Here is a 12,762-nt window from a genome sequence, read left to right as displayed (position 1 = left end):
ATCGAGAAGTTATTCCTGACTGGAATAAAGTGAGCTGACTTAGTTAACTTGTCAACTATCACCCAAATCGAGTTCATCCTTTTCGTTGAAACTTGCAATCCTACCACGAAATCCATGGTGACATCTTCCCACTTCCATGTGGGTATTGGCAATGGTTTCAGGAGTCCTGCCGGTCTCTGATGCTCAATCTTCACCTGCTGGCAAGTCAAACATTCATTCACAAATTTAACAACATCCCTCTTCATTCCTGGCCACCAATATAAGGATTGCAGATCCTTATACATTTTCGTACTTCCTGGATGAATGGAATACGAAATAGTATGGGCTTCAGTCATCACTTCAACTCTCAGTGAATCTACTGCTGGCACCCACATTCTACCTCGGTGATGAACAATTCAATCTTTGACAGTGTACAATGTATCACCCTTAGCTTCATCTCTGTTCCTCCACAACGTCAACTGTTCATCAGAAGCTTGGCCTGCACGAATTCTCTCAAGCAAACTAGGTACTACTGTTAAGGCTGCTAGAGTGCATACCTCCATTGGTTCGAATACCTCCAACCTCATCCGTTCAATTTTAGCAATCAATTCCTGCTGGACTGTCAATTGGTTCAATGTCGCAGACTTGCGACTCAATGCATCTGCTACAACATTAGCCTTACCCGGATGATAGCTAATGTCATAGTTGTAGTCCTTCACCAATTTCAGCCATCGCCTCTGCCTCATATTCAACTCCTTCTGAGTGAAGAAATACTTTACGCTTTTGTGATCAGTGAAAATCTGACACCTTTCGCCGTACAAGTAGTGTCTCCAAAGCTTCAAAGCAAAAACCACTGCCGCTAATTCAAGATCATGAGTCGGGTAGTTCCTCTCATGAACCTTCAGCTGTCGAGATGCATATGCTATTACTTTATTATCCTGCATCAAAACAGCTCCTAATCCACTCTTAGAAGCATCAGTATAAACCACAAAATGACCCGTGCCTTCGGGAATTTCTAGCACTAGCGCTGACATCAGTCTTTCTTTCAATTCGGCAAAGCTCTTCTCACATTGATCTGACCACACAAACTTCACACCTTTTCGAGTTAAGGAAGTCAGTGGTAGAGCTATCTTAGAGAAGTCTTGAATAAATCTCCTGTAGTAGCCTGCTAAACCCAAGAAATTTCGTATTTCTGTAGCATTCTTCGGAGCAACCCAATTCCGAACCACTTCCACCTTAGACGGATCGACCTCAATCCCTTTAGCTGAAACTATATGACCCAAAAATGAAATCTGCTCCAGCCAAAATTCACACTTACTGAATTTAGCATACAGCTGCTTTTCTTTCAAAATCTGCAACACTGTAGTAAAGTGCTGACAATGTTCCTCCCTACTACGAGAATAGATCAATATGTCATCTATGAAGACTATGACAAACTGATCCAAGAAAGGTTGAAACACCCTGTTCATAAAATCCATGAACACAGCTGGTGCATTGGTAAACCCAAATGGCATTACCAAGAACTCGTAGTTGTCATAGCGAGTCCTGAATGCTGTCTTCTGCACATCTGCATCTTTTACCTTCAGCTGATGGTAACCTGATCGTAGATCAATTTTTGAGAACACCTCTACCCCTTGAAATTGGTCGAACAAGTCGTCTATTCTGGGCAAGGGATATCAGTTCTTCACTGTAACTCGGTTCAGCTCTCTGTAGTCAATGCACAATCTCATTGACCCATCTTTCTTCTTGACGAACAACACCGGTGCACCCCAAGGCGATACACTCGGTCTGATGAACCCCTTATCTAGCAACTCTTGCAAATGATCCTTTAATTCTTTCATCTCGGTCGGTGCCAATCTGTACGGTGCCTTAGAAGCTGGCTTAGTTTTAGGCAACAATTCTATCTCAAATTCGACTTCCCTGACTGGAGGCAATCCCGCAACATCATTGGAAAAGACTTTCGGAAAATCTTTCACTACCTCCACTTCCCCAAGTTTCGGTCGCTGTACCTCCAGATCACCAATTAGACTCGCAAGAAATCCTGTACACCCATTACTCAATAATTTCCAGGCTGTTCCTGTAGAAATCATACCTGGTGCGCTCTTCTTAGACGTAGTGCGGAACACCAATGATTTCCCGTTCTGATCTTTCACAGAGACAATTTTCCGTTTGCAGTCAATAATAGCCTCATACCGAGTCAACCAGTCCATCCCAAAAATTGCATCGAAATCCACCATTTTCAAAACAATAAAATCTGCACACAAAACTAGACTCTGCATCTGAACCTTGCAATTTCTTACCACACTACTACTTTTCAGTTCTTCTCTTGAGGGTAACGACACACAAAATTCCGAAATAGATTCATCCGGCAAGACCCTCAATTTCATCATAAAACTAACAGACATAAAAGAGTGCGTAGCTCCTGTATCTATCAACACGAATGCAAGTAAATCAGCAATACGAATCATACCTGAGACAATAGCAGAATCTGGGTCAACCTGATCGTGAGTCATAGCAAACACTCTTCCCTTGACAGGCTCCTTTGATTGTGGGCAGTCTTTGGCACAATGCCCTGGCCTCTTGCAGAGAAAACAAGTATTGGTCCCGAGCATGCATTGACCGGAGTGTGATTTCCCACACTTCTGACAGATAGGTGCATTCTCCGGCCTTGGAGCGTTGGCGTTCGGTTGATTCTGTCCCTGAGGTCGCGCCTGATTGGAGTTTTGGAGCTGCTGCTGTTGCGGTCTCCTTTGAGCTGGAGCTTGATACGGCCTCTTCTGACTAGACCCTTGCTGCTCTCTCCCTTGGTAACTAATCCTCTTCGCTTGCGATTCTTTGATAATATCATTCCCATCTTTTTCTGACAACATAGCCTCATCCACTGCTGCTCGGTACGTTTGTGCCCCACTTAATCTGACATCTCGTCGAATAGTGGCATTCAGTCCCTCTGTGAAATGCTTCAACTCCTCTGCAGCATTGCCCGAAATCATGGGCACAAAGTACCTCCCTCTCTCAAACTTCTTCACATACTCGGCAATGGACATGCTCCCTTGGCGGAGCTCCATAAATTCTCTAGCAAGTCTAGTCCTGGTGCTGATAGTGAAATATTTCCCATAAAACACATCTTTGAATCCATTCCAAGTCAACGTAGTCATATCCACAGCAGAGCGGGCTCCCTGCCACCAAACCCGTGCACCATCACGGAACATAAAGATGGCACACCTCACACGGTCTGCATCAGTGAGCTGCATGTAGTCAAAAATAGTCTCCACTGACTGCACCCATTCCTCGGCTACAAGGGGATCAGCCCCTCCTTTGAACTCCTGTGGCCCTAGATCCTTAAACTGCTTAAAGATCGGATTAGTTAATAGCGGCTGATTGTTGTTCCGTCCTCCCGCTTGTGCTTGGATTAACAGTTGAATCTGTTTCCCTTGGGCTCTACTCTGCTCTTGCAACAGAGTCGCCAACCCAACCAAAAACTAATTGTTCTGATTGTCCTCATTGTTTGGATTCCTACGGTTAGCCATGATCCTGATGTCCATACCGTCCACATGCTTAATTACGTTATTTAAACACAACATCCTACTCAATATGCATACACTATAAATCAAAAACATTATCATGCATCTTAAACAATCCATAACATAAAACTTACAGACATGAAGACAAAGCATAGGGTCGTGGCGAGAATTCATGTGTGCGACAAACCCAGAGCGAACTGCTCTGATACCAAACTGTAACGTCCCAATTTCACAATCGAAACGTTACTCAAACATACATACTTAATTTGGTAAAAATAAAAAAAATTTGCGGAAGCATCAACTTCTTTATTAAAAGGAGCATATAGAAATTGCACATAATAAAATAGCATTTAAAAATCTTTGTCAAACATGGCCAACAACTAAAGAAAATTAAACTTGTTTGCCTCTCATCAAATAAAAAAATGTTTTTAAAACATCTCCCAAGCTAAAGCGTTCACACTCATGCATTGCCCGTTGGACCGACCCCGGCCTCTTCTTCATACCCGGTCACATAATCATCAATATAAGCATCCACATCATCGTTACCTGCACCATTCAAGTATAGTGAGTCGAAAGATTTAGCAAGAACAGACAGAAAAAATATTTCCTACTTTAAAAGAAAAACATTAACTTAAACTTTAATGCAATAAACATAACTTTGATGTAGCCATAACATAAAAATATTTGAGGTGATGAAGTATGAGTAGTGTGGTAACCGTCATAACGAGCCATTTATGGTTTCCTGTTGATCAACAAGCATATGGCATTATTCCCGTAAACTCTCATTCTTTGGATAGCCGCTTAGGCGCTCATCCCGAAGTGCATACTCCATATAACCATCCCGTGAGCCATGTTTGGATAGCCGCTCCGGAGCTCATCCCGAAGTGCATACCCCATATAATCACCACAAGACGCATAATTCATCAAAATATTTTTCATGTATCATATCATTCATCTTATCAAATCATATCATATCATTTTCATAAACCTCGTAACATGCTCATAAAATTTCTCGTGATGCTATGGTAGCGCTTAGTCGTGTTGCGCCCAAATTAACCCAACTCATATTAACTAAATAACATGTAGTAGCGAGAGTAGGGATCGTTCCCATGAGGAAAGTAAAATTTATTTGTGTTCTTAAAATACTTGAAATAAATAAAAGGGGATTTGGGAATTTTAGAATTAACTACTATGCAAGAATTAAAATAAGAAAATCAATAAAATAACAAGACTTGGTATCGGTCGACTACACCCTTGAAATCATTCACTCGATCATCGATTCTCTAAAAATAATTAATTCACATCGAATATTCATCATTGAAAATTTAATTCCTGTTTCACCTTAATTTTAGTTAACTAGACAACAGCAGTCTAAGTTAACCCTTACCCCATAAACTAACCCAATATCAGCGATCAGATTTAAATCCACGGTAGCATTCAAACTAGTAAAACTGATAAAGCTAGACAACCCATACACAAGCGGATGAATTTAGCCTAGTCAATTATTATTCCTACGATTTAACAAATTCAACAGCAGAAAATATTAATCATAGTTGCTTCGCAAATCAGAGGTTTCAAACAATTACGGATTTGAATTCTAATTTAGCATTCGACTGTATAATGAAATCCTAAGATGGCCAATCTAAAAATCTCATACACAAGCATATCAATCAATTCAGAATAATTCTTGATACTTGATAAAAATCAAACAATGAAAATCTGAATCTCACAAGATAAATAAATTCAAGGGTTCGTCTTCCTCAACCAAGAATAAAAACAAGAAGAATTAAAATCTAAGAACAAGAAAGATAAAACCTAGCCGCCAAGATGGTTCTTGAGCCTCCTCTCCGTCTCCTCTCTCTTCCAAATCAATAGCTGACTCTAAAATTCGAGATATATCTTTTAATTAAGGCTAGAGTCCTTAATAATAAAAATTCCTAAATTACATATTTTTTCCCGAACAGCACGTCTCGCTCGATCGGCAAGATGTTGCGGATCGAGCGAGCAACTTTTCTCCCAGCGAGCAGCGATTTTGTAAAATTCATATCCGGAGATCTAGCCGTCGGATTGAGCTGAAATTTGGACAGCTGCTTTAAAACATCTTGAACTTTATTCTGGACAGGGAGATCGGATTTTGACTTATATAAAATTAAATATGATTTTTTGATCATTGCTGCTCCGTAATTCATTCTCGCGCAATAGCTTTTCCATCTTTTCCTCGACAAAATGCTACGTCCTATACAATAAACATGAGAGAATGTAATGTAGACACGATGTATGAAATATGAACACAATGCTTAATTAAAACAAATAAACGCATGCAAAATAACAACACAATGATATTAAAATATGCAACACAAACATGTCCATTATGCTACATGCTTAAATTCCTTCAAAACATTTCATGAGAAATTAGCTTTCATGAGAAAATCACATAATCATGCAATACATAACTTGACCGATCCTCGTAAGGCATTCCGTCCGTTTCGAACCTTGAAAACTTTAAAATTCTTCATGAACATTCTTAAAAATAATTAAAATACCTTAAAATATCAAAATCATGATTTTTAGGACTCAAAAACTCATAAAATGGGGTGGGTAAATCGAGCCTGAGGCGCGGGCGCGCCGTCTCGGCGCTGCCACCGGCGTGGCCGCGCGCACAACCTGCGCGGGCGCGCTGCTTGGCAGTGCGGGCGCGCCTCCTGTGCGCAGACATGCACGACTCAGGCGCGGGCGCGCCGTCGCGACTCATTTTTCCGAAAACTGATCTTTTCTGCACTTTTTCAAAACCACATTGCTTAGAGACGATTTTCTATCAAAAATACCATTCAACAACATCAAAATTTCAAAATAACTTGCACCAATACATAAAACATTCAAAGATTTTGAGTCAAAAACCTTCATAACTACTTTTACCCAAAAATCTGATATATTACATTCAAATCTTTCAAAACTCAATAAACATGAACCGAACACCTCAGGAATGCTTCACGTATCACAATCAAGCAACATACTCATAAAATTTTCATGAAACATTCATAGATCATCAATCAACACCTAGGGTTTTACCTTAAAAATACATATATTCTTGAATGGGTTTAAAAACAGTAAAAACTTGCCTGAATCGTCTGATTGGGATTAACCTGGACGGCGAAACGATCGAGCCTTGAGAAGTGGAAGAACCCTAGCCTGAAGATCGCAGTGTTCGAGAGAGATTTTGAGAACAGAAAAGTGAGTGTTCAAAATGAGTGTTCAGAAATAAATTCTGAACGCTTTTTTTTTTTTTGTGACTAATGGGCTCCAACACGGCCCATTAGTTACTCTTAAAATCCTTAAAAATTTTTTTACTCTCCCACTTAAATAAAATACACTACATCCCTTTAAACTTAATTTAAAATATTTTCTTAACTCGTTTCAAGGCTAGGCTCGTTCCTGCGACCCAAGATTAATTCCAACACGAAAACTTTAAAATCATACATATGCATACAATTTCAGGCATTTAAATTAATCACATAATTAAACATAACAATTAAATATTCTAAATAACTTGCATTAAATCATATAATTTAATCAATTAACCGTGATTAAGTTAGTAAACTTTTTGGACCTTACACAGGCATGCCATGCTCCAGCGTAAGAAGTTGCGCTCTAGTGCGCATTATGAATTCTGAAGCTCTTGGGCAAAAAACTACTAGCTCGAGCGAGGGAGAAAATCATGCGCTCCAGCGCGAGTTACGTACGAAAACACATAGTGCGGCGTGTTTGTATGTGTTTCGTGGGGTTTTGTTATTTTTGATAATTATTTGCCTATTTTAAGTATTTTAGAGTCATTAAAAAATTATCTTTTAATATTTTGGTATTATCTTTTACCTTTTTCAACTAAAAAACTTATAGTCTAATTTTATTAGGAATCCTAATTTCTTTTCTTTTATATATTGTAAACTTACATTCATTATTCGTTAATAAAAATTATTGAGTTTATTGATTTTTATCAATTAAAATTTTCTCTAGAATTTTATTCAAAGCTTGACTTTGTTCTAAATAAAACTTATCTAAGTTTAACTTTGTGGAATTTGTCGACTGTTCTTCATCGTGGATTGTCAAACACAAGTTTTTTAAAGGTTCCTTTGAATTCAATTTTTTATTCCGCGTTTATTTGTTACTAGTTTCATTGTAAACTAAGAGTGAATATCCAAAATACACAAACTTACTTGCATGAAAAGATTGGAAAAAACACTTTTGATTCTTTTTGTTATTGAATTGAGGGCATGTTTAATATATAATCGTGTTTGTTTTTCATGTCATTAAATATTCTTATCATATCTAGTCATGGAGATCTTGTGCAGGACCCAGAAGGTATGGCATCTATCATTATTGATTATTTTTCTGTCATATTTACTTCATCTGATCCGCATCGATCTAGAGTTAATTTAACATGTGATCGACTTTATTAGTCCAAATGTTTCTAGTGCTATGAACGAGATCCTGTGTGCAGCTTTCACGACTTCTGACATTAAGACATCTTTATTTGATATGGGGCCTTATAAGGCTCCTGGGCCAGAAGGTTTCATTTCATTATTCTATCAGAAGTTTTGGCATGTCATTGGTGAGGATGTCATTAGGGCAGCTATGAAAATTCTTAATGAGAATGGGCCTATGGAGAATTGGAACAACACTATTATTACCCTTATCCCAAATGTTATTAATCCGATGATGATGAAAAAAATGTATGCCCGAGTTACATAGTTCAAGAAATGCTTAATCTCGCTATACCACATCATCCCTTGGGTAACACGAGATTCAAGAAATTTGAAGTAAAAGGGCAGCATTGGATAAAGAGTGGATACCGAATTGGCATTGGGTTACATAACCCGCCTCAAAATCAATTGGACTCTACAGCCATGCAGAATTGGTGGCTAACTTAAAGGGATCATAATCCTGGATATCTAGGAGATTTGTTTGTGGTTTGCGGCCCATACAGAGAGGGTCAAGATCGAGGAATCATGTCATGCATGGCTGGTATGGGGTGCAAGGTGCAGAGCCGTCCACGACAACGAAAACATATAAAAGTCAGTACAAAACATTGAGAATATGATACTGATATATGATATTTGAGTACTGATTGTTTAAGATATCATATTAATATATGATATTTGAGTATTGATTGTTTAAGATCTTGTACAAATATATAATTTTTTAGTACTAAAACATGTACACAAATATTGATAATAATGACATATTTGTCTTTTTTGGATGAAAATCGTCAGAAAATGTTACTAATATATGATATTTGAGTACTAAATGTTTTAGATCTGATATAAATATATGATTTTTAAGTACTCAAATATGTGTGGTAAGTGTTGAGATTAAAAAAGTTCAAATTTAATACTAAAATCTAATCTTTTGTACCCCATTTAAGGTAGTGTTTGAGAGAATTTGTAATAAGCACTTTTAGAAATTTTGTGAAGGAAAAGTTGAGAAGTGATTCCTTAAAGCTCGCTCAAACACTACCTAAACTAAAAAGTGTTCAAATGTCATACATTAGTATCATATTTTTAATGTTTTGTACTGACTTCATCCGAGAAAAAACGTATGGACCCAAAGAATGCAAAACCATTTTTACATGGATTAAGAAGTGCAAACATATATTAGTTTTGACAACGTAATGTAAATCTGAGTTTAGGTTTGAGATTTAAAGCAAATTTAAAATTTTCGGCTGAAAATACTCTTATTTACAGTATACTTAATGACGTAATGCATTTGTAATTTGATTTCTATTAATGAAAGTTTACCATTTTGATTTTTAATTTGTTACAAACAAAAACATTTAATTCCAAAAATTTATTATATTTATAAAATAAACGCTCATTCCTCACTCCATGCTAAATTCTATTCCTTCGCAAAATTTTTGACCCCATATCCGATTCTGAACGATGATTAAAAGAGTGGAGTTTAATGCTCGATCGAGCTCGGGAGCATAAGCTTCACAGGAACGTTAAACTTCAATACACCGAGGGCCGCTCGAAGTAGCTTTTTTAGTAAAACTCACTGTGTTTACGCATCCGGGATGCGCTGTCCCTTGTTGAACGTGTGAATGATTCTTCGACGCACATAAGCAGCTGCTGTCCCAGAAAAAACGTTCTTCGAATCTCATAGGTAATTTTCTAGTTGCATGAGTTTTATCCCTCGAACATACTGAATCAGCCCAATCAAAATTCTTGGATCCGCCCTGGTTTTGAAGCATACTGCATACCCATGGTTCCTGGCAAGCCTATACAGTTCCTTTCAATGGCATGCAAAGAATCAGCAGAGACAGAAAATTGTTACTGCTAAAGACTCCCTCGTCTTATCGGCCATCATCTCCGCAGATCCTGCTCCCTTTCTCTGCGATAAGAATATAGAAAATCATACAAGACCCTCCCAACCCTCCGGTTTCTGCGAGATCTCTTACTTCTCCCCACCTTCTTATACTTTTCGGGGATATTCTGCGACTCGGGCACATAGTCAATCCAAAGTAGGGGAAGCAAAGCAAGGAAAAACTGAATAACAATTCCCAAAGGTAGGGTAGAGTAGTTTCCAGTTTTTATTCCAAGAAAACTGGCCAATCCGACCCCCAAGAATCCACTAACCGTGGACGAAAAGCACAAGGCAGATGCTAAAAAGGACATTAAAGATCCTTCGCAACCTGGTGGAGCCAAACTAGCAATGAGCACATAGAATGGCAAGAGCTTGAATTGTGCGATAGTTTCTGCCAACCCCGAAAAGCAAAGAGCATATAACTCATTTGGGATCCCGATTTGAAGATTTATCTGCTTAACCAGTATAAGATCGAGGAGAAGGGTGGAAGCGTACAAAACTTGCATGCCACCAGCAACCTTTCGCAGAGGAATGTTCTTACCAAACCGATCGTATAGCAATGTTAAAGAAAGAAGTATCAACTGGCCGGTTACTTTTGACATTCCGATAATGGAAGGATCAAGACTCAGACAGTGTGTTTGGTAGCAAAATAATGAGCCTGATAAAATGGGGACCAGCACTATAGATGAAACAGCCCAGAAAAGAGGTCGCCAGATGCTCTCTTCTTTAATAACCACCATAAGATCAGAATATTGTTTCTTGATGCTCTGTGGTATGGATTGTTTCACAAGATCGTTATTTGACACACGAGGCAAATTAAGGGATTCCTCGCTTGTTTTTAGAGATATTGTCAATTGAAATACGAGTAAGGCAGCAAATGCTAGGAACATTGACTTCGTTTGGTGTGTCTTGAGCAAGAAAAATCCGCCAAATAAGTTCCCTAAAATTGCACCAATAGCCAAGGCCATACAGGCGTAAGATTGGAGGCCAGGTATTTTGTTTGCATGACCATATTCTGCAACAAGGGCATCTTTGGCAACTTCTGAAATGGATGCTCCAAGATTGCTTAATAGAACAAACGCCAGTAAAGCTGGACAAGCTTCACTGGCTATAGGGATTAATGCCAGCGATCCCCAGGATAAAGCCTGCAAAATAACTGAATAATCGCAATATATTACTGCTGGTCACTAGCATTTGGACTGATATGAAAAATGCAAGAACGCTTAATGAAATGTTGATTCTACAGATAGATTAAACATCTTAGTTTTTGCTCAACTTGATGATGATAATATAACAAATCCGCAAAATGAAAAGGTGCACATAAAGAAAAATGATGCATTATAAAAATAACATTGCATCGTGCTTCTTGAACACACTTAGAACTGCCACTAATGTAGAACAGAGTCAAATTGGATCAAAGCATTAGTCGATTTCTTGAAATGACAGCAAAAGTTAGAATAGCAGAAGACTGAAATTGAAGCAAGCGTTATAATTTATAGGTTCTTAGCTAACTTGAGAAAATAGATGCAACAAATCAACAGCTTTTCAAGAATTACCAACAAAGCAAAATATCAACCAGAATTCGAATGCTAAATAAATGAATATCAAAAGCCAAGAAATTCATCATAAAAGAATACCAACCAAATAGAGATTAAGAGTTAAATCAAAACATAATGGCATACGAAAGAACTCTACCACAGAACTTATGGATTATACCTCCAATGGAAACATAAGGAATCCATAGGCAAATTACCACAAAACATAAGTCACAAAATTCAAGAAACTATGGATTATACCTCCAATGGAAACATAAGGAATCCTATGAGCACCACCAATGTACAGGGCGTCAGACAAGATCCCATACAAAGGCTTAGCCACCATAGGCAAATTACCACAATTCTGCACAATCTGCAACACAGATGGATCCATATTCAAATTATATGCCATGTGAAAATTCAGCGCCAACCAAGGAAAACCCCTGAAGCCATTCATACAGTAACCAAATCCACACAAAACAAGCATTTCTTGGCTGCCGTTTTCGAAAAACCCATCCTTTTTCCCAAACACTAGATCCTTCGCCGGTTTGATACTGATTTGGGGGAATTGTTCATCTGGGGTTATGATACACGGATTCACCACACGGGCTTTGCTCCTTTTGTACCAATTCAAGCAGTTCTTGGGATTCTTCTGGTTGGAACAATGAATCTTGGATCTTAATGGAAACAAGATAGGAACTTTGAAAGGGTTTTCGGTTCTTGAATTGACAGGAAAAAATGGGTCGCCGTTTAAAACCAATGCAAGAGCCATCAACAATTTCCCACTCAAGAAATCAGGGGGAAAAAAATACACCTTCGCCACAGAATTCAAGACAACAAGAAAACCCACTTCAAATTTGCACAGGAGGTTCTGAAAATGATTCAAGAATTAACCACGCATAACAAAATTTAGATGTAAATAGAGGCAAAAGGAGAAATCTAGAAGAGTATCCGGAGAGTCATCACTAATTAAATTCTATAAAATAATGTCTTCGTTTGATTTTTGCTGTGTTGAGTGTAGAATAAAAGACCCTTTACTCCTAGGTATCGAAGGAACGTACAGACTGCAGCCAACGACGATGTTTTCTTTTGGATTTTTTCGTGGGAAGATTTCGAGGGACCAAAAGGACTGTAACAGAAAGACACCTGTCCTTGATAGAGCGGCAGCAGTTTTAAATTATTTATACTAGTAATCAATTCTGCATGCGTTGCGTATCTATAAAAAGGTTTAATATATGTCGTTCGCAGGGTAGTATTGTGCGGGTGATGTATAATCTTATAATTGATCAAAATTAGTCGGTCCTACGTGGAGCCCATTAATTTTTACCAATTATGAGTCGCCACATCACATGCAGCTATAAAGAACGTTT

At 38.2% G+C, this 12,762-nt stretch overlaps 2 protein-coding genes across 2 annotated transcripts; both read right to left on the bottom strand.

Moving 5' to 3' along the window:
* Positions 1-395: 395 nt before the first annotated feature.
* On the bottom strand, positions 396-3,532 carry LOC140873089 (uncharacterized). Its single transcript, XM_073276072.1, has 5 exons — positions 3,524-3,532; positions 1,777-3,422; positions 1,497-1,641; positions 879-1,271; positions 396-737 (listed from the first exon to the last, which is right to left on the bottom strand). The coding sequence occupies exons 1-5, from the start codon at positions 3,530-3,532 to the stop codon at positions 396-398; spliced, it is 2,535 nt and encodes an 844-aa protein (XP_073132173.1).
* A 5,784-nt stretch (positions 3,533-9,316) lies between these two features.
* Positions 9,317-12,464, bottom strand: LOC140873272 (probable folate-biopterin transporter 9, chloroplastic). The gene is made up of 2 exons (XM_073276357.1): positions 11,654-12,464; positions 9,317-11,013 (listed from the first exon to the last, which is right to left on the bottom strand). The coding sequence occupies exons 1-2, from the start codon at positions 12,162-12,164 to the stop codon at positions 9,857-9,859; spliced, it is 1,668 nt and encodes a 555-aa protein (XP_073132458.1). The 5' UTR covers positions 12,165-12,464; the 3' UTR covers positions 9,317-9,856.
* Positions 12,465-12,762: the final 298 nt, after the last annotated feature.

This window comes from Henckelia pumila, unplaced genomic scaffold (genome assembly GCF_033568475.1).
Source record: "Henckelia pumila isolate YLH828 unplaced genomic scaffold, ASM3356847v2 CTG_525:::fragment_3, whole genome shotgun sequence".
Taxonomy (NCBI): Eukaryota; Viridiplantae; Streptophyta; class Magnoliopsida; order Lamiales; family Gesneriaceae; genus Henckelia; species Henckelia pumila.
Note: the sequence above shows the minus strand (reverse complement) of the source record. Positions and strands in the feature narration are given on the sequence as shown.